Source organism: Stegodyphus dumicola, chromosome X1, assembly GCF_044657685.1.
Source record: "Stegodyphus dumicola isolate Sdum_Otavi_A_Nest chromosome X1, ASM4465768v1".
Lineage (NCBI taxonomy): Eukaryota > Metazoa > Arthropoda > Arachnida > Araneae > Eresidae > Stegodyphus > Stegodyphus dumicola.
Genome location: NC_140780.1, coordinates 167,973,234 through 167,997,149, shown reverse-complemented (window position 1 = coordinate 167,997,149; position 23,916 = coordinate 167,973,234). Strand labels below are relative to the sequence as shown.

The window sequence follows — 23,916 nt, the reverse complement described above, 5'->3', positions numbered from 1 at the left end:
TTAGATAAACAGATAATTAAAATTGTATCACTGAATAAGAAACAGTCATAAAGAAACAGTAAGAAACAGTCATAAAGAAAACAGTAAGAACTTACTATTTAACCAAATTAAAGGCGGCTCAGAAGATTGAAATTAAGCCGCCAAAACCATCCAACTTTTTTTTTTTTTTAATAACATGGTGAACACTTCTAATGATGCCACTCAAGATTTAATTGTATAACTAGCATAAGTAGTAAAATTTTTGCCTTGAAGCTAATCTGAAGAAAGGTCTCAGGCTGTAAATGATATTATGACAGCAACTATCGTATCTGAACAAAGTGAAATAGAGTGCGAAAGTAGTGGCAACTTTTCTCGCTGTACTTCAAGCTCTCAAATTTTTGAGACATGCAGGTAGCTTGATAGAACTTTTTGCGTCCCTTCTCAGCACATACACAAAATGCTACTAAATGCAAAACCGACGTACAAGGAAATGAAATATTATACTAAATTCAAACTTGAATTCCAAAATTTGTTTAATTATATTTCTTGTTCAGCGAAATCGGCGATGATATATCGAAAATTATTTCATTACTTATTTACTAGTCTAGGGTTCTAGGCAGACGCGGATTACCTCTTAGGGCAGAATTTCATAGTTTCATGCGGGTTAATGCGGTCAACTTGATTACACCTGTTTCCTGCTGTGCTGATAAAATGTGGTTTAAATTTAATAAATGAACATGTATTTGTCGAATTTTGAAAAGGGACGGGGGGTATGATCTAGCAACGGTGAAAGGGGTGCATGTAACAAAAAAAGTTGAGAACTGTGCTAGTCGGTACGCACTTCTAGAAATGCAAGGCCTCGCTTCACGGTTTTCGGTAATTCTTAATCGAATTTTACTAAGAAAAACTTCTTTCACAACCAATTATATTTACAGCAATTATGGGGAAAATTCATTAATGTATTACAATGCTGGGAACTGAGTTCTAGACAGGGCTAAAATTCAGCTAAAGCCCATCGGAAAACGGCTTCGGTAATTCTCAATTTTAGAATGAAATCATAATTCAAGTCCCACGTGACGTCCGATCCGGTAATTTTATTACGTCCACTCCGATCATTTTATTTATTATTTTATTATTTCCTTTAAATTTAACAAATTAACTTTTATCGCTTTACTTAATTTTAATAATTCATTATTTATTTCTTTATTAAATTATTTTTATTTACCTTTTCTGACGATCTCCCATAGAGCTCCTGCCCTTCCAATTTTCGAATTTAAGCTCTGGTTCTAAAGACCGTAATTTACAATAAACTTAAAAAAAAAATTAAGATGGATTGTCGATGTTTATGTTTCGTCTTTCGCAGCAGTCACAGTAACAGAACTCTAAATACTTTTTCTCTCAACAAGGAAGTCAGCGTAATCATTATTTAGTTGACATTTCCATTTATCAATCAAAAGTTTCAATGAGGAAGTCATAGCAAGAGCATGGCGCTCTTGAATCTCATAGTAATTTTTTGAATCACTCTATTCGTCGGGGGGGGGGTAACCCTTTCTTTTACTTAATGTTACATGAAAATTCGGCGCATATCACGAATCTTCATCTGCCATCTGTTTCTTGTTTTTGTCCCGATGATGCTTATCTTTCAGTCGCCACAAGTTTCTTAAGTGTTAGTTACTGAATTGTTAACTAATTCGTCCAAAGTTAAATTTCAGCCGAAGAATCTCAGTTCCTGGAGCCTGACTACAGTATTTCAAAATTTCGTAATGAAATAATAAATCCAGCCAAAGTATGGCGCACCGCCAAATAACACGAACTCGGTACTTTGTTGTACAACTGAAACACGATATTGATAGAAAATTTTTATTATCAGGGCAGCATTTTATTTAACAATTAACAAAACTGATGTATGCTTCTCTTTCTCAGAGAAGAACAAAATAAATAGGAAATTTCAAACAAATTGGAAAGCAAACCGTGTTGAAACCCATTTAGGAAAAGAAAATTTACGGGCTACACCAATCTGATTAAATTTTGATAAATCTGATCAACCAAATTTACGGGCTACCAAGTCTTGAGGTAAAGAAGTTTAGGCTAAATTAAAAGCTGCAATTTTATCTGACCCCGAAAAATACTATTTTAAATACTAACAATTCTTTTATCATCCATATCACATCTTATTATATTAATTTAATCAGCTTTCATTTGTTTTATTATTTCGTTTAATTTTTTGTGATATTTAAATTTGTTAATTCCTTAATTGTCATTAATTTAATTTATTACTGTTTTTATTTATCGGTTTATATTTTATTTATTTTTAATGTTCATTGTTTATTATCCTAGTTAATATTTTATTTATCTTTTGTTCCCTCTCCATCTGCCATAAAACCACAAAGAATTACTATTCAAAATATTTACCACTCTTTTACACTCCATATCTCCTCTTCCTATGTTAATTTAATCATCTTCCATTGGTTTTATTGTTTCATTTAATTTCTGAGATATTTTAATTTACTAATTTCTTATCATTAATTTAATTTATTAGTTTTTAATTTATCGCTTTACATTTTATTTATTTTTAATATTCATTATTTATTATTCTATTTAAGTTATCTACCTTTTGCTTATTTCTTCTGCAATCGTAGGGCTCCGGCATCCCTAATGTTAGCATTTAAACTTTAATTCTTTCTCTGTTTTCCACAGAAAAACGTTTTTGAAGTCCCTAAATTTATATGATATTTTACATGTTTATATCTTTGGTTCAAGTTGGTACGGCGGTTAGCGAGCTTCTTCGTCACTGAGCCCAGGTTCGAATTTTGATAAAGGCAAGGATGTTTGTTTTTGTGAATCCCCTCTTCTTGCGGATGCAATACTGGTCATCAGTCCCCTGTCCTGCACATTAGGAACTGAATGCAAAAGGAATATCATTACAGAAAACTAAGATTTCCAATATGTGTGATAAAAAATATTTGCCCGTTTTATAGATACAAATAATTAAATATTTAAAACATCCTCTATTCCAGTGACCGAGTTTCAGATGTTCAATCCCTGTACATGATTAGTAGCAAGTATATCGGACTATACAGTTCTAGACTAAATATGCATACGCCGTATAATAAACACTTCCGAAACGATTTTAATAGCGACCTTTAGGATACAAAGGTGCAACAGATTAAAAGAGCTGAGGGCGTATAAGGTAATTAAGGAGGAGGGAAGAATAATTCCCAATATGTGCTGTTTACTATCTATGCGGTTGCTTCTGAGACGCACCATCTGCGTCATAAGCAATAAAACAGTGGCCTAGCTATTGCTTCATTTTTGAGGTTTGGTTGCTTGAGTAATGCAACGCACACAAGCGCTATCTATCTGAGAAGAGGGATGCTTCCCAGAAGGATTTCTAAAGGAAACTAGCTCGTATTCACGTTACAACACAGGGAAAAATCATAAAAAACCTAACTATTCAACACTTCCATTCACCTCGGTTCCTGCCCAGGACGAACTGTCAGTATTCAGTAGTCTTTAACCACTCAGCCTCTAATGACGTTTTGAGACGACTTTTGAGAATAACCACAACGACTTTTGAGAATCTGAAATGTAGTTAGTAAGTTAGGAAAAAGTAATGACTTTTATTCCTTATAGTTGTACGATTGTTTGTTAAATCCTAATTATTTAATATAAATTTAAAAAAAATCATCCAAAAATAAAAATTGCATCAATCATAAAAAAAGCCACTCCCAAAAATGTGTCTCTAAAGCAAACTGCACTTTCCAAACAATATCCACTCCAGTTTCTCTCGCAGCTGGGCGGCGCAAAAATATAGGATGCGTAGAGCAGAACTACAGCTGCGAATACATTATTCCTTGCGATACACTCCGCAGCCAATCGTCTCTTTAATTTTTCTCACCGTTGCATGAAAGAGAAATGTAGCTGTGCAAAACAGATGTGGGGATATTTTATTAGGCCTAAAATAACGTTTTCGCGAGATTCCTATGGTCCACAAGAATGCGTCCATGCGTAAGCAATAAAAATTACTTAAACTTGTAAAGCGGACACTGGGGTCATCTGAAAGAGTACTGCGCCCAGGATCTCAGGTGGTATGGATCGGGTACTTCTGATGATTGAAAATTCTTTCACAATTCATTTTAAATGGCAATTTTTGGCAACCTTTCATTCAGAGAAAACCAGGCACAAAATGTAAATTTAAAGAAAAATGAGAAATCATTTTCAGAATTTTTATTTGTTTCAGTAACTCGTTGCTTGAACAAATTAAATTTATATAATTAAGGCACAGCAAGCAGCCCCCCCCCCCACCGAAAAAAATAACATTGCGACTGTTACTTAGTTCAATAAATTAATAATCTGCAGCTGAAGGGCAATGAATGTTAGACTCAAGAAAGAGTAAAAATAGAACCAAATAATAAACTCTGTTATTTAGTATCATTCACAGTGAGAATGGCATCACACAGCGAGCTTGACAAAAACTGTATCATCATGGGTGTATTAATTGGGTAAGTGACCATATCTTGCTGTAACTAGGACTAATATGTACGTGGGGCAGATACATATTATTACACTTTGAAATGAATTCAGTTTTTGTGTTAATGATTTAATATTCCAGTTAATAAATTTTTTTTAAGTAGCTTGAAAATGCTCTTACAGAAATTATCAAGTTGTCAGACTTAGTAATTTACTGCCAACGAGAGGCCGTGGGACTGAAGTCCCAAAACACGGATAGCTTTCACCCGTTTCCATTCACTGCAGTATAATGGTCTGTCTGCAATATGCTTTGCAGTTTCCTTCATTTGAAGCGTAAATATAAAATGGTTATAAGGTATTTCTCCCGACTTCTTAGCGTGCCTTCGTGGTGTAGTGGTCTGCATGCTGGGCGCGTATTCCAGAGGTCTGTGGTTCGATTCCCGACGAATGCGTTGCTCATTTTTCACAACTCCTACTTTTAGAAAAAACCTAATGTCTTTACATGGTTTCCTGCAAAAAGTCCTTAAGTCCTCCGCAGTGAACTCTTCCCTAATTAGATAATCCAAATTTTAACTTATTAAAGAAAATTAGCAGGGTATGTCGAATGATTTTAATGCCTGAAGCTAATCTCGGTAAAGTGCTAAACATTTTTATCATTTTAACTTTTGTATTATACTTATTATATTTTAATTTTGAGCTCCCTCTCATTTTTCAACTGAGGGAAATGCCTTACTCGCCGCAACCATTGCACGACTTGGATTTTATCACACAAATCATGGACCAGTTTTAAACTGTAATTTAGACAAGCTTTAAAAATGCTAGTTTTAACATCATTCTTGTTTCTTCTAAATCTTACATTAAAGAATCCTTTACGCAAACACGCAACACATCTGAAAAACAACGCTTTCAAATGTCAAGTGGAATGCAGTTCTATTTTTCATCAATGACAGAATAATTCATATCCTATGCGCTAATTGTGGTATACCAAAATTCACTGCTGAGAGAAGACCAGCTAGATTATGCAACCCTTTTTTATCAGTTACAGAAGGTATGTGGGACATTTTCTGGAAGGAGGAGAGAAGACACATGAAAATTCGCAGCACATTAATACACATCTGGTAAGTGAAACTGTTTAAACATATGTTTGACATATGTTTACATATCGTAAAATATAAAACAGTCTTTGAATGCTTACAAGCAATTTGCATGACAATTATTTTATTACTGAAATAAGAGAGTGAGTCAATTAAAAAAGAAGCCAAAGAATATTGTGGAAAATTTATGGAACATGGAAAAGGCACTAATTCTAGTTGACAATGAAGTAGTAATAACTGTAAGGAAAATAAGGAGCATGTTGCAGATGACAACAGGCGGAGCAGAAACTACATCACATAATCGAAAAAGGAAGCTGAGTCTAATTCATGTATCATCCCATTAGTATTTTTAATACAGAGAAATGGGTTCCTCAAAGCAAGAGCAGAGTACTATAGTGCAATATTTGACAGCAGGAACATTATTGCCATTCTTGAGTTAATTTCTGAACTTCAAGCTCTGTTTTGGCGGGAGGAGGATGAGGTATTAAAAATTCAAAGATGGAACAGCAAGGCTGTTTCCGCCGTTATATGCCGCATTAAAGCTCGTTGTTCTTGAAGAATCTTTCTGAGCACCCACAAGTTGCTTGGTTCTATATCCAGTAGGTCATGACGGTAGGTCCCCTTCTGATCACGACGCTTGTTCCGCTCAGCATCACCCTCAGCATGTTCATAATTTTTTACATGGACTGCGTTCCTGGCATACGGCATTATTATCTGTCCAATACATTTTCCATAACAGTTTTGTAGAATATTAAACCATATTTTATTTCTCTTTTCCTAACAATTAGGACAGATATTAGAAGACAAATGTAATTTCTGAACGAATTTAACTACATGCTACATTACGAAGCAGTTTAATTTGCTAAATTACTCAGTAAATGAAACAAGAGGTAAAACTACTGTTTATCGGTAATATAATCGAACTCTGAATACAGACTTGTATGCAAATATTTTAATACTCTGAATACATAACATTAATTGTTCATTATTTTCAGGTGAATTATTTCTTTAATTACTGATTTCTTTCTTTCAGTGAACTGTGTTTTATTAGAAACCAATATGACTTTATGAAGAATATTTTGCAATAATTCCATGAATGCCCCACTGGACATAAATAATAAAACTTGTCAATTTAATTAAAATTTTGTTTTTTGGACCTAAAATTCTTTTGCTTTCCTCACCTTTCGGGGCCTCTTTCGTTTTAAATACGCCCTTCCTTTAGTATGCTTTTCACGAGTTACATAAATATGAGCCAATTTTCCACTAAGTTTTATTAATTTAAAATTAGGTAAAGCAACAACCTTACTTTGGAGTGGATTTGGAACAAGATTGCTGTTTTAGCTAATTTTAAATTTCACATTGGCGTGTTTCTCTTCCAGTTTGATGTGCCGAATATATTTGATCAAGTTAAAAAACTTCAATTCTTAATCAGAATTTTGCTTAAAGATTATCTTAGAAACATTCCATGAAAGCATTAATCTGTAGGAGATCTGAAGTAATTTGTTATAGACTTTGAACTAAATGAATATGTTTAGAGTGATTATATTTTGATATGGATATGCTTTCGTTTGATGGTTTTAAACTTAAAAATGAAGGGCAGAGAAAAGAAAAAAAGCATTTGTATGTGTTGTAACATAGAAAAGTGTATATTTAATTATCTGGAATTTCCTTATGAGCTCCAAGACTTCCACTTAGCAAGAAGGGTACAAATTGCTATTTCTCGTTCCCCTCTTTTTTTTTTTTTTTTTTTTTTTAACATTTCGAAGCAGCCATGATAGGTATGGCTTTTGACAAAATTGAATGCAACCAGTACAAATGTACGAATCGTATTTGTCTTTCAATTAATCATACATCATGCACACTGCTGTTTCTTTTAAAATTCAATGTTAAAAACTGAATGTTGAGATCATCTGAAAACAAAACTACAACGATTAAAAAAGTAACTGTAGTGAATTTTAAAGCAATGCACACCAGAAACTGGAATTTTAGCCACATTGTTTGAATTTCACTACACTGTTGACTTAGCTACATGTAGGGAAGAAGGGGGGAATTCCTCATCCAGGCAGGAAAACTTTCATGAATATTTTCTAAATATAAACACGAAAAAAAAATTCGGCTGCTTGAAAAAATGATTAATATATTCACACATTAACATACACAATTTATTATTTATGAATAAGTTATCCAGTTAATTAATTAATGCATGAACTAGACTTTATTTAAAATTAATTTGATCCAAGTCAAGAAAATGAGAAAATTTTTTATCTTGTATAAAATTTTTGATATCTTAAATTCTTCGGCATGTGTTTTGTAACTAGAAAATAACAACGCGTCAGTACACGAGTGATAATTGGAAAATACTGATATGTGAATCCATACTTCTTCTGTAAACTTTGACAGATTATTGAATAGTTCAAAAAAATTTTAACGGAACAATTAAAATTCCTCTTCAGTTAATCAATCCGTGTTTTCGTATAAATTGAACATAGTTTAACGACCAGATGAAATATTTTAGAGTCAGATTTCATTGTATACGATTATCAAATGAAAATCTGAAATTTGCTTCGCCTTTAGGGAGAATTATCTTGAAAATGGATTTCATTTTTATTTAGTTTACTGATAAGGGGATAAAAATGTACAGCAGAGTATATGATACTGATTTCATTTCAGTTATCTGAAACAGAAGATGTATTGCAAACACTGACTTTGCCATTAAATTTTCACACAGTATACTTATCACATATCAAAATTCTTTAGCGGGTTTGCGTTAAATATGTTAATTATCCTATGTAAATGAAAGTTTTTACTACAATTAAGCATAGCATGTGAAAAGTGCATTAAATGAGTTTTGGACCTACTTTCATGTCATTAATTTCAGAATTAGACAAAACATACCTTAATCGAATTCCTAGATTTTGAGTTAAGATAATCCAACTGTTAAGGAAGCGAGTTCTCTGGATTCCTATCTTCTTTACATTTACATGTATACATAAAGCTTATCTTTATAGGTTGGGGACTCTAAGATAATGTATTTGCGCGTTCTGTGTGTGACTTGACCCAAATTCACCGTCATTGCCATCACTATTTGTTTGTTGATGGCAGGTTATAAAAACCAACTGTCAATAATTTGAAGGTTTCGACGAATGAGTGATACTACATGAAGATTGCTAAGAACTGCTTTTTTATACGTGGCTATATAATGTATTTTCTCCCTCCCTCCAGCATGCCTTCGTGGTGTAACGGTAGCACACTCAGCGCGTATGCGAGAGGTCCAGGTTGAAGTACTAGTGATCGCAATGCGGATTTGTTCAATTTCTTGACTTCGAAAATTCTAAGACTCTAGAGTGGCGCACGAACTAAAAGATAGTGAGCAATAATTCGTCACCACCAGGATTTGGCGAGTGAATCCCCTACCAGTCACCCGTATATAAGGTTATTTTCTGCCTTATTTCAGCATGCTTTCATGGTGTAATTGGAAGCACACTCGGCGCGTATTCGAGAGGTCCAGGTTCGAGTCGCCGCGAGGGCATTGCTCATTTTTAATTTCTCACGCTTCAAAATAACCTTATGACTCTACAGCTATAACAGACCATAAGCTTCGATTCAACTTGCTTTCTTTCTAACCTAGTTTTTAAAAAAAATGACTTTTTACGATAAAGTTTATTACAAGGCAATATAATTCTTTCACCGTGTAATTAATATCCAAAAATGAATCACATGAACAGAATTTAGCAGTCACATCAGTTGCTTTTCGAATTCTATTAAAATTAATCAAAATACAGTGCATCTGAATAAAATTGTACTCTTAAATTGCTTTGAAAATAAACAATGAAAGGAGTAAGCAAAAAGCGGTACTTACATACTTACCATAATAGAAATAAAAAATTACTTTATAGATCCAAAGCTGACAGCTGACTGCATTATCAATGCTCGTTAGAGAGACTTTCCCATCGGACCTCTCAGAATTGTATTCTGTAGTTTAAGCCTGACTGATAAAATGTACATATAGCTATTTTTGTTAGTGCACATCCTGTTTCTCAAAAATTGCTTAATTATGCAGAGCACTTTCCAGGAAATTCCATATAACGCCCAAGAATAGCTGTTTATGCAGTTCTTAAGAAAAAAAGTATTACAGTTAATCTAAAAATACAACTGATGTAATATATTAAGTACGTCCTTCAAAAAGTTCGTCCATACTACAATCGCTTGAATTTTTGAAAAATAGTCTGCCTAAAATAACTTCGAAACACATTACATTTTTATATGCAAATAGGGTTACTTGAATGCAAACGTGAAAATTCAACAATCTCAATACATAATCATGAAATTACATACTGCTAGGTTCGCATATCTTCTGAATAAGCAATTCAGTGCTAAGAAACTTGATCTTTATGAAAGATGTAGAATGATCATGCTCAATACAATAGAGGAAGAAGAATAAAAGATAGTTCCAGTATCATTCAAATACCACCAAAGAAGTGTTTCGAAAAACAGGAATAAATAAGTTCAATTCTGAAATGCACAGCAAAGGGAAGAACTCTAAAAAATTCTACTTGAGAGTATACATCATCTAATACCAAGAGTCACGCTAAATTTAAACGCGCCTGCAAACCTTGCATATACTGTTCAGTTGAAGAAGAAACATCTGCAATCATCCGATTTCAGGGTAGAACACACCAAAAGTCATCTGTCGTTGCGTGAATCCAATGCCTTCCTGGGCGGCATTTCTATATCGTAGCGGGAAAAATGTAGTTTCTCTTTTTGATTCCAGGGTTACATATAACGAGAGATGGTCAAGGTGTAAGGAATTTTTGCATTCCTCGCTGCGTTATCTTTGTGGTGTTGTAGATACATTAGGTTATTTTGATGCTGAAAGACGTGAAAAATGAGCAATGCCCTTTCCGGGTCTCGAACCACGTACCTCTCGAATACGCGCCGAGAGTGCTGATCGTTACGCCACGAAAGCATGCCGAAAGGCGGGAGAAAATACCTTTTATATGTAGTGGGGGAGTTGAAGATGTTAAATAACAATTCCAACGTGTTTTCCACACCACAGAACATTTAATAAAGGAAATCAGAAGAAGGTATAGATTAGATTAAATACGTGCCGTTTGATATAAACAGGATTCTGTATAGACTTTGCCAGTCTTATCACTTAACCGATTAGTGCCTACTCGCACTTGCTGATGTATTTATACAGTCAATTTACCACCTTCGCGTGGAAAACTATAGTTCCTTACTCTACACCTTCACGTGTAGACAGACATCTCACCACCTTCGCGTGGGATAGCAGAAGAAAGTATCTGTCATACTCCTCTTTCACCTCGCTCTTGCTGCTGGCGCATCGGTAAGGCCCTCTGGTGGTTGTGTCGCACTTACAGATGCTACATATACTTTCCCTTTTTTTAAAGGGCGACTGGGGATTAGGGGACCCAATCGCCAATTCCTGGTGGTGGAGAATCATCATCCACCACCTTTTTAGTTAGGGCGCCACTGTAGAGACATTTGGCATTTTTTGAAAGCAGCAGAGATGCAAACTGAGCAATACCCTCGCCGGAACTCGAACCACGAACCTCTCGAATACGCGCCAAGCGTGCTGACCGTTACTCCACGAAGGCATGCCGAAAGGAGGAAGTAAATACCTTACAGTGTAATTGGTAGTATGTCCAGCTGGCAGTTGGAAGATCCGGAGATCGAATCCGACAATGGCACAGCTAATTTCTCATGTTTCTTGCTTAAAAAAATTTTAAGACTCTACAGTGTCGCTCGACTAAAATTTGATAGATAATAAATCGTCATCCATCATCTGGGTTTGGAGACTAACCTCCTTTCTCCCGTATCTCCTTTTAAGTGGGGAAGAATGTAAGGAATTTTTGCCTTCCTCAATGCTTGCATTCGGGGTGTAATTCACTGGCTCGTGGTGTATGTTCTGGCTAGTTATCGGAAGATCATGACTTCGAATTCCGGCAAGGGAATCGCTGATTTTTCCCATTTTTAGCTTCGAAATGTGTAACAGACGAGGGAAAAGTCATATTATTAAGTACTTTACCCCATTATTCGACTATGAGTAAAGTGAAATTATTTGTCTCTTCTCCATGTCGAGAATTTTAAACAAATGTTTCGTTCGAGACATTAGATGAAGGTTCGTTATTAGGAATGTGATAAGCCTGCAGCCACTTGTTAAACAAACCAGAAAACCAAGACGGCTTTTGTTATCTTATTAGGTGACCCAGTTCCGAAAAATGTTCATTGAGGCTCTTTCGGAAGATGCTTTAAAGCTGTAGCTTTCTAACGTCACTCTTGTAAATGCGTGCTAACATTTCCATGATTAGCATGCATCACAGTATTTGCCTCACTTCTTCATATTTTCTCCCTTTCTCAAAAGAAACTAATGCGTAGTTTATGAAAAGTACTTCAATACAGTTTGAAACCAATAATGAAGCTAAATCAGGTCACTAGGGACCCGAGGCATTTGCAGTAACAACTGATGCAACATGAAGATTTTTTTCGTGGTTTATTTGGTACCCATCGTAAAAAACTCCATCTTGCAGGTGTAATGAGTCGTGCAGTGTCCAGTATTTTTTTGTTGTAGAATTAAAAATCTGCAACAGCCTGTCGTTCAGATTTTCCGCTGGACGTTTTCGATACTCTATGTGCATCTTTTGGGCCCCATAGATTTCGTTTGCTCGTGGATCTGTCTCTGATGTTGTAGAATCTGCCATAATTTAAATAACTCTCTTTTATCCCAAAGAACTTTCATATTCCTTGTCCAAAGAAACGTCTTGAAGACAACGTCAATCACGAACTGCTTTATTTTTCTAGGGAATCTGTGCGTAAATCTGAAAAGATGATATACCCAGATTTGATAATGTTTTATCAAGACGGTTTACATTTCGAAAGGCTTGGGTTTACATTAACAGTTCTGATTTCTTACGAAAATTTCGTGTCATTTCTGCACTATCCTTCAAAGTCATACCATTAGAGAAATAGCGTTCCAGATAGGTATTAGAAGACAATACTCGCAAATGTGTTTCCATTAAGCTTTCGAATGCGGCTGAAAAACAGTCTGATGATCAGGAAAATCTGACTTTTCGGGAATCTAGAATACTGTCATATTCCTTACAATGGAGGAAAAAGAGCGAAATATAACTGCATTCAGGTTTCACCAATTTAGTTACTACTAGCTACATTCAACTACATAACTAAAAATAATATTTTACTGTGGTATAAAAAGAAAATTAGGAAAAGTTAGAGATCCGCTGTTACCTATTTGTTTTCACTTCATGCACACCAATGACCAAAATGGTGGATGCAAGTCTAAACTGAAATTGCTCAGCTGGACGTACTTGTCCTCAGCAGAGGGCGTTATGTTGTTTATGCATACAGTAGTCAATTATTTAGCACTTGAAAAGTGTAAGTATTTTATAGAGAGTGATAATTAAACTCTTTCCTTTCATTCTACATTCTCAATCAAAATAGCCATTTATAAAAACCTTACCAAATTTTAGAATAAAAATATAGCAAAAAATGGCTCTTGTTTTTAAGTAAATTCGATATTTAAGATGCATGTATATGAATCTATTCAAATGTGCTGTTGAAAACACTATTCAACATACATTCATATACAGCTTAGCAGGCTGGAAGTTTAACACAGTTATAACTGCCAACACTTCAAACACTCCTCTAAAATGCGTTAGCTAAAGCCCAGATGAGTAAAGTGTGCAAGGCCCATATAAAACAGAAACTTGTTCTGCCAAACGCCTAACACTGTTAAGTATTGGAATTGCTTACAAGAAGGACACACTGCAAACTATCTCGGGTAACCTAAATTTCCTATTGAAAGTACGACACTAAGCCTGGAACTGCTTATAACTCCATTGGACACGTAATATTTAAATTGACTAACTCAGCGGTATGTAGTATAGTAGCTGAAAAAGCACCATCAAAATATGTCACTGGCTCCACCGGAATTATCGAGTTCTTCCTCTTCAGAAATACCAGCGACCCGCTGGATATTTGTGTTGGACGAAGTTTGCTCTAACCATTATCCGATATAAAAATTCTGGATGTCAGTAGTTATACCACAGCACACAACAGAGCCTACTGAGTCGCATAAATACGTAAAAGCTCTAACAATATACATTATACCATTCTAACGATACAGTCAGAGGATGACATTGATAGTTCAATTTAGAAGTTTACAAAAGCCATTAAAGATGCTTAGCCATTAAGGATGCAAGAAGGAAATGAAGAAGCATAAATCCATTAGAACCAAGCAGTAAAGCCAACTAATCAAGGAATGAAATATTGCTAGAAGACTTTTACAGCGAACCAGGAATAGGAATAGAGAAGATAAAAACAAATTCAATGACCTGGGGAACGCAGTCAAGTCTTTTAGAAATGCACAAGCGCAGCTCGACTAACTACCTAAATTCTCTCTCTACAGATGACAGCTCCCTGTGGAAAGCAATTACAAGATATAAAAAGTGCCACAATAAAATTACACCACTTAAAGGCCCTAACAAGATTCACCACACCGAAATTGAGACAGCAGAAATTTAAGCTTAGCATCTAGAATCTCAGATTTGCACCAACAAAATTCATGACACTACAATAGAACACCTGATCTCCAGTTTTCACTCCAATTATTCTACGAGCTGACGCACAGCATTACTCCAGGAACAGACAAAATTACTCCAGGCATGCAGTCGGAAGTCTATGCTTATATAAAAAAAATGAAGAAGAATTAAAGCCCTTTGATTGATAAAATTACAAACTTGACGGTTAAAAATTTTCTATGAAATCAACATCATCCTGAGATGGTAGTACTTTCCAAGTGATTGGAAGATGGCCATGGGGATTACTCCCATACTCAAGTTGAACAAGCCTGACACTGCACCACAGTCGTATAGACCCATTAGTTTGTTGCCATTTTTAAGCAAGATCTTGGAAGCTGTCTACTCAAAAGAATCAGTGCCACCTGGAGGAAAAACATATTCTCATTCAACATCAGTTTGGTGTCCGGAAAAGATTGTCAACTTCTAACCAACTCTACATGATTGCGAAAACCATTTTTAAAGGTATGCAGAACAGAAAAATCACCGGCGGAATTTTTATTGATATTGCCATATCTTTCAATCGTGTCTATCTGGATGCGCTCATATACAAACTACACTATCTGGGTTTCCCAGATTACATCACAAACATAATTAAATCCTACCTGACAGGTAGACTCTTTTTCGTTCATGTTTCTGGTACATACTCCATAAGCCGAGGTATATTAGGAGCCGTTCCACAAAGGTCCTTACTTGGTCCCACCCTCTTTAACATTTACGTGAACGACATTCCCACGCTACACTTGTAATGTATGTTAATGGTAGAGATCCTTGGCCAAAGTCCATTTATAAGTCCAGTCATCCAACAGTTATACGAACACATCTAAGCACTCGAGACTTGGCTTACGAAAAGAAAAATACTTGTAAATGTTGACAAAACTCATGCTATTTGCTTCATAAGACGACGGAAAATCAAGCAAAACTCAAAGTTCTATAGAACTACTATACCCTGGGCCAAGGAGGTCTTTTATCTTAAGGTGACCCTCAATAATTTTTTTTACATGGACCCCACAACTTATATCTGTTATACAGAAATTTCGAGTACTTAAAACTAAACTGTACCCCTTAATTGCTGGAAACAGTATTCTATCTATAGACAACAAATTACTCATTTACAGATTCATCTTTCATCCGATGTTCTGCAATGTATGTTCATTCTGGGCCTATGCCTGTAAGAAAAGTCGAAAAAGACTGCAAACGGCCCAGAACTGTGTTTTACGCCAGATCACAAACTCCTCGGGGTATGTAGGAAACAGCAGCATCCACGCAGAACTTAATATACTAGTTCAACTAAAGACACATTATTACTATTTCGAAAAGGCCGCGTAGACGGTCTAGTGGTTAGGGGAGCCGACTGCGATACCAAAGGGCCCGGATTCGAATTCCGGAGAAGGCATGGTTGTAACTGTCCGTCCTTTCATAGGAGGCAAAGGTGGCCCGCCTATTAGGTGCTTCCATAATAAAGTGATCACCACTTCTGGCCTCAGTAGTGGTCAAGCTGAAGTTGGCTGACAGCCCGCCATTGGTTAAAAAAAAAAAAAAAAAAAAAAAAAAAAACTATTTCGAAAAGAAATTTCACAAAAGCCAGGGAAAAATTAACAACTCTGCGATTAAAATATACAAATATGAATTCAATGATCTCGCAAACAACAGTAAGACATTGGCAGTTCTAAATACGGATATTATGTAGTTTTGTAGTATTGTTATTTTCGTGCTTTCCTATTATCTCTGTATTTCTTGTATGCTACTATTTCTACCAATTAGTATTTTTTACTAGCATATGTATAGTATTTAAGTGCCAGACATTCTTACTTGCGTGTTTCTTACTAATTCTTGTTTCCAGAAGATTTTTCATCCACTCGAATAGAACACGTACTAACCACTGTATCAGAAAAAAACTTTGCGCTCCCTATCACGGTTATTTTCTTTCTACAATTTATTTATTAATTCTTATTCCCAAAAATATTATTATTAATTATTCATTTACTTTTTAATGGTGTTTGCTCATTACTGCTCGTTAAGAAAGTTTGGTTCTCTGATGATGATTAGGATACTTTCCTACATCCCAGTATTTGATGTATAATTAGCCCTGAAGCCCAGGCACCCTGGTGCGAGCATCACTCTATTGGTGAAAGGGTTAACATAAATAAATCTGTGGTGAACTATTTCCCAAGTTTGTTAAGGAAAGCTTCCAGTGCCCTCTGTTTACTAGCTAAAAGGTTTTTGTTTCCTCTGGTTTAAAATCACGTGCAAAATGCGATTCGCAACAAATCATCCGTAAATCACGTGAAAATTATACATACTTTTCTGGTTTCAATGTCCATTGGTAATCGCATGCTAAACGTGATGTCCTTTTTCAAAACAACTACTAGCGGTATCTAGTGGTGTTATTTAACACTTTTATACTTTCTTCTCATTGACTAAGTTTCAGCAGCTCACTTATTTTTACTTTGCTTGCTTTCCCTCTTCCAGAGTTGGATTAGACATTAAGCAAAATAAGCATGTGCTTAGGGAATCAGGGAAAGTCTGCCTCTGATAAACATTTTGAATTAAATCGCTGATTTTAAACATTCTTACTGACTCAAGGGGATACCACAAAAATTTATCTTTGTTGGTTTTACCATGGAATGTATGGCGCAGCCGGTTTTACCATGGAATGTATGGCGCAGCTCAACCAAGACCGAGAGAGAATGAATAATGAAAATAATTGGCGTAAACATAGTTGGAGGCACCAAAATATTTTAAGTGATTAGGGTCTCTAAAAGTCTTAATCCGGCATTCCCTTCCTTTCATTTTCCAAATGAACAGATCATTCAAAATAAAAAATGCCTTAAGTGCCAATAGTACACCACTTAAACTGCTTAAACATCTTCCCATTCATGACATTATATGAAAATATAATCATTCATTATACAATCAAATTATCATATTCCATATTTAAGGAATTCCTCAGCCGTATTTAAGGAATGGGCTGTAAAGATGGCAGCCTGGGAAGTTGGATTTAATCAGTAACCATTTAATTAAAATAAGCTGTTTATTCACACGCTGTTAATATTCAGTTGAAACATTATCGCCCCTCTGTAGACATTTCTCTCTATAAATGCTGACATAGTTAACTATATATATATATATTAGTTGTAAATCAATGCATTTGCAAGTAATAATTTTTTCTCCCACTCTCTCTCTTTTGGTATGACTGTAAGACATAAGCTTCAAATAAAGAAGTGCAAATCTTCCAGTGGTGTTTCGTGTCATTACTCTCTTTCAAACTTGATGACTTTTATCCTTTTGTATTGGTTCCACAAATTTTCTTCAGGGCAATAATCCGTTTCTGAGGAACTACTAAGTTTATTTTATTTTCACTGGAATTTTTGTTAGATGATCAGATGCTGAAAATTTTCATTTTCTAGAAAGTTTGAGGTTTTATTTTTGTTTTTGAGGTTTTATTGTTCCCTGCATATTCGCTAGCTCTAATTGCTTGCATTTATTTAAAATGATTTACTTTCAGAATAACAATTTTTCTCCGTATTGATACTGTAAGTATGATAAAAGAACGGAATTGAAATATAAAATTAATAGGGTCAGATCGAACTGTGCAGCTTATTGCAGGGAGAGGGGAGGGACTTGGCGCAGAGTTTACTTAACCTAGTATAGAGTTGGTTATGCCCATCAGTGGCCTGAAAATATATTCGTTCGGTATTGCACACTACTTCTTAGTACAAGAGACATGCCACCATCAGTGTTTTCCTACGAACTAAGATACAAGTCAAAGTACTACATTTTAAAATACCTGGTCAAATAAAATTGCCCTTATTATATTAATTGTTTAATCATAATTATAATTTGCTATAATTTAAGAAAAAATTTGAAGTCGAAGAGAAATAAATATATATATAAAACTTTCATATTTATTTCAACACGTCTTAAGAAGATGAATAATTAATATCTAGAATTAATAATTTGTTGATTATCTAGCATTAGTTAATTATTATTTCTTTACTAAACATTTAATTTGTACTAAAATTTATTTATGAGCGGAATGCAATAAAAACTAAACATTTATCAGCTAATTAATCATTAAACGTTTAGTCTTTAAAAATTAAATAAATTAATAGGTTTATACAGGATCCATTATTATTAAATACTGCGTTGTTCAACTAAGACATTTATACAAAATACACTCTTAGACAAAAAAAAAAAAAAAAAAAAAAAAAAAAAAAAAGACGCCCCACGACGCACAGAGAAGATATAAAGCAAATTGGACACAAATTAATATGCATACAGGTTTCGAAAGAAATTGCAAAATTTTACATTTTGGCTGCCAATGAATGAACGGTTGTCATTACAGCGCATCTTATCTGCGCAGCTGGCAGGATATTTAAGAAGAGAAATTACGATTCAGGTCATAAATTCTTCACGAATTTCATTCTGTGTACTCTGGTAGACAGTAACTATGACTCGCATACAGGTGCGCGAACGATATGCGCAGATGTCAGAATTTGAGAGAGGTCGTGTAGTGGGATCAAAGAAGCCGGTTGGTCTTATCGGCGAATAGCTCGACATTTGAGCAGGAGCGATGCCACTATTAGACGATTTTGGCAGGAATGGGTGAACCATGGCCTCACACTTCGTCAAGAAGGAAGCGGTAGGCCTAGAGAAACGACAGAACGTGAAGACCGAGCAATCGTCAGAGCGGCACACACAGCCCCAGATGCATCATTATCATCGATTGTTCGTGCAACTAGTGCTTCAGTGACCGCAAAGGACCATTCATAGACGGCTCACAGAAAGGGAGCTGAGGTCACGGCGCCCCTTGCGCCGACTACCACTGACCTCTGTACAACGTCAAGCCCATTTGCAGTGGTGTCGGACTCATTGGCACTGGAATGTCACTGACTGGAGTAAAATAATCTTCAGTGATGAGTTCGGCTTTGAACTGAGCACGGATGACCAGCGAAGGCGAATCTGGAGACACCGCGGACAGCGGTGTGACACCGACCTTAGTGTCTTCCGGCAGACAGGCTGACAGCCAGGAGTGATGATCTGGGGTGCCATTTCTTTTCATAGTAGGACCCCTTACGTTGTCATCCGTCGCAACCTTACAGCACAGCGGTACGTCAACGAAGTTCTAAGATTCGTTGTGTTTCCCTTCATATCACGACCCCTGGGCTTACATTTCAGCAAGATAATGTCCGCCCCCACACTGCACATGTTTCTACTGCTTGCCGAACATTACCTTGGCCAGCAAGGTCGCCGGATCTCTCTCCTATTGAGCGCGTTTGGAGCATTATGGGTAGTGCCCTCCAACCAGCTCGGGATGTTGACGATCTAACGCGCCAATTGGACAGAATTTGGCACGATATCCCTCAGGAGGACATCCGCAACCTCTATCAATCGATGCCAAGACGAATAACTGCTTGCGTAAGGGCTAGAGGTAGACAAACACGTTACTGACTTCTTCACTTTGTGAAGCTCTACGCTTCAATAAATCATCCAATTTTTCTCAAACTGTAATCATTTGTGTTTCTGTACATGTACATCACTTCTACTGATTTTCGTGCGATTCAGATAAATCCTTATTGGTGCGTTTTGTTTTTTTTTCTTTTGGTCTAAGAGTGTATATTATTTTAAATGCATTTCTCACGAGAAATATGTATTCCATTAATACATTTCTCTTCGTAATAATATAGAGTTAAAATGTTAATAAAAATGTGTGTAATGTCATCTATTTTACAATTAAAGGAAGTTTTATTGGTGATATTATTAGAATACCGTGAGTAGAGCTATCTATTCGAATGCTGAAATGGGGATTCAGGAGGGCAAGAGGATTCCCATGTCTCTGCGTATTTGCTCTCTCACCATTATACATACATACGTATGTGTGTGTGTTTTGAATACTGCTAAGTTTAACGTAGCATAGTAGCAACTTCGAAGAATTTACTGCTAGCAACTGTTTACTATTCTTGCGAAATAAATTAAAAGACGTAATTTTCTATACACTATATACTATATATATTTGCTATTTTTCTTTATTTCCGTTTACAAGGTATTTTCATCCTCCTTTCATCATGCCTTCTGGGTGTAACGGTAGCACACTTGACGCGTATTCGAGAAGTCCAGGTTCGAGTCCCGGTGAGGGCATTGCTAATTTTTTATGTCTCCTGCTTCAAAGGAAACCTAATGACTCCATACTATTACATATCACCTCTAGGTATTCAGCGCTAATAAAACAATATTATGGAGGTATATTTTAAAAATATACTAGCAACAGGCGCTTTACAGAAAAGATATTTTACCAAACTTCATTATGCTTCCATCCTCAAAGAATTGAAAGTACACAAAAACATATATTTCTGAATACAAGGTTAGAGGCTAGTTTGAGAAATTAGTTTTTAAGATTTGGTTTCTTTTATTTTTTCCTAAAGGTCGTCATTATGGCAGTAATATTATTGGTTATAAAATTACGCAATCACCATACAGGATTGAATAGGTTCTAAGTTCTGTCGTTTTATTTTTAGCGTCAAATTATGAACTGCGTCACCGAAAAGAGGTCGATGCCTCTAACTGAAAGATGAATGTTTTGCTTTGCGTACTTCACGAGTTTCATTTCTAAAGATGAATGACGTAGAACTGAAAACATTAAAATTTATTTTCCCTTCCACATAATCACAAAAATAGGTCAAATCTATCACGAATATGTTTCATTACAAAGACCTCATGCTTTCAAATGTATGCACATAATTTTCATTCTATTTAACAAAATATTATTTACTTAAATAGAAGTTTATTTAGTTAAGTTATTGAATGAAATTACCGCTCTAATAAAAATTATAATTTATTAATATTTTAAGGTGTTTCGTAGACGAATTCGAATCACGCTGCTAAGGGTAGGCTAATAATAAGCGAATGTGAACCAGAAATATCTTTAATCGCAGAAATCACTGTCGAAAAATACATCGGCAACCAGAGTTGTTTTGAATTTAAATTAACACATTCATAACATAAAATTTTTTTTCATGAAAATAGCTGATTTTACTGGTTATTGAAATTCATTTTTTAAACATACATGTGAATGTTTACTCTTAAAAATATCTGAAGAAAACACTCTTATCTAAAAATGCTTTTTTTTAACTAATAATTATGTTTTGGGGCAAACATTCCTTATACAACGAGTTGTTGCTGTAAACAAACCATGCAACTATTTTTGCTGCTTTGCAATAATAAGCAATAATGATATTCTACATATGAATTTCTTTTATTTAAAAGATGCTTTTTCTGTCAGATAAATGGAATAGGCCTTCATTTAATCTTGTTTTTAATCACATATGTGCCCTTTTAACGAAAAATATGTTTTTTAAAAATTAGCACAAGCATCAAAAAATATTTTTCATTAAGAGGAAATGCAAAATATTGCCATGTTTTCCACGAAAATTTTAAAAGCGACAAAAAGTCTAAAACATTTATAGTTCAACTATTAAATAAGCTTTGAAATAATCTAAAAATCTTTTAAAAGTTAAGATCAATCCACGAAAAAAGTACAATACAACAGAGCTTATTTAAAAAAAAAAAAATACGAATAAAGCATGCTTATTGAATTAAAGCATTAATTAATATTTCATTTGAAGGAATCTGTTAAATTTATTTATCGTTTTTGACTCATTAATGTAACCTATTACGCTTTCCGGTTCCTAAAACAATTTTTCAGTGCCTTCTTTGGTCCCCTTCCTACGATTCCTCCCCCCCACATTACCATAGATTTAATTATCGCAACAGTAAGATCTTCGTTTACTGTTATCCTAAAGAACAAGTCTTTTACGTAATTAAAAAATCGCTTCCTTTTCCTGACACTAATCGAGAGATGATAATCTGCAGTGCTAATTTCATTCTTTGTGTGCATTTTCTCTATGACTATTTTCATTAACATCACTGAAAGTTTCTTGATATAATTAAAAAGGAAAGCATCATGGCAAAAAAGCTCTCGCAGAATTTTCATCTGACTTTCGAAATCATAAACTTTTCCTTCCCCTTTTTTTCCATTTAGCTGTGTCAGCTCTCCTTGTTAGTGTCTAAAGCAATTATCATTCCTAAAATTTTAATTGCAAAAACTAACTTTGTCATATTTACAAGTATATGATAGAGATCAAAATGTAATGTCAACTTACTTTCCACTCTGATTTGAATGAATTTTCTATGACATTCTGAACATATTCAAAACAAATAAAGGAAAAGAAGGCAGAATATGTATTTTACACAAAAATTGTGCTTTTAGCTTGCCAATCATGATATTCGGTGATTCTTTTCCTAGTTAGAAATTTTATTACGTATGTGATGAAAAACACAATACAGTATAAGGTGATTTTCCAAACTAATTTTCATGAACTATAAATCATAAAAAATTTGCGTGGTTTAAATTGTCGATATTTAGAAGCTATTAAAACAAAGAAAGGAAAAAGAATTCAGAACAAGTACTATAACACTATAATTATGCTTTTAGCTTGCCAATTATGATATTTAGTGGAACCTTCCCAAGTTAGAAATTCTATTTTGTCAGAAAGATTTCTGTGTGATAGTATAACTTGGACTAATAATTATACATAATAACTCCTTCTTGTGCAAACGAATACTGGATGAGGTATTCATTTTTAAAGGTTATTTAAGAAAGTCAGATTTTTTTTAAATTATAATGAAATATTCAAACGCATCAAATTTCAAATCCAAGGGAACTGTTGTATATATATCGTTGAGATAATCTGCATGATTAAATAAATCAGATATTTTATCATACTTGATTAACCGGTTAATAAAGCTTTAACCCCACAGCAATCAAGGTTCATAAATATGAAACTATACGTCCTAGTGCAATATACGAAACAGATCTCAGCAGTAAAAATTCCAAAGGAGACGGCAGAGGACTTCATTTCGAACACAAAAGATCACTAAATTTTAGAATCTAAACAAGTTATCTATTCTACTTAACGATAACTGTACAAGAAAATTAAATTACAAAACACGTTTGCGCCTAGATAAAATGTTATCTGATTGTTAACCCTGCGTCCATACATTTTTAGCTATTACTCCTTTAAAACCTTCAGAGCTGATGATAAATAATACAGAAATGCTCTATTATGAATCAGTGTTGATAACTCTATCAATAAAAGAAAAAGCCAACCTTTTAAAATCATACACTAATTGCTTTGTGCGTACTGATAGTGTTATCTCCGATATTACTTACCGCAGATACTATGCAAACAAAAAACATGACAAACATACCTCGAAGACTTTACCATTAATAGATAACCAAAGTTAAATATAAAAATATAAAATAAGCGAAAATTTCAGAAGGAACTATCTTTCAGAAATATTCTGGCTGACATTTTGGTGACGCATATGAAAAATAAATTACTTACTTTTCGAAGGCATTGCTTGAGCTCAGAATGGCGAGGCAATGTTTACACTACACGCAGCTCAAAACTTTTATGATTCTCTTGCTGCCATGACTTTCCAGAAGGCCAATTTCCTTTCCAACAAATTACTTATTCAGAATGCTCGGAATTTAATCTTTTCATTGGCTGACACTTCAACAGCGCAATCGCTTCATTCAAAACTCTGCTAACGTAAACAAATTCCAATCTCTTTCAGCAATCTCTTTTCCTTAGGTTAATCTCTACTTCTGAAACAATCTACAACTGAAAATGGGTCTGTAGAAATATATACTGTTAACGTTTTTCCTTCTGTACGCACTTCCAATACTCAAAGTA

The 23,916-nt window shown here is 34.8% G+C and overlaps 1 protein-coding gene across 1 annotated transcript in view; it reads right to left on the bottom strand.

The window, feature by feature from the left end:
* The window catches only part of LOC118188373 (serine/threonine-protein kinase Sgk2-like), a 74,401-nt gene extending 50,697 nt beyond the window's left edge, over nt 1-23,704 (bottom strand). Inside the window, exon 1 of the mRNA XM_035358788.2 lies at nt 23,566-23,704. Coding sequence (XP_035214679.1) covers nt 23,566-23,578 — 13 coding nt within the window. The 5' untranslated portion in view covers nt 23,579-23,704. The remainder of the gene's footprint in view (nt 1-23,565) is intronic.
* Between the last annotated feature and the right edge of the window lie 212 nt (nt 23,705-23,916).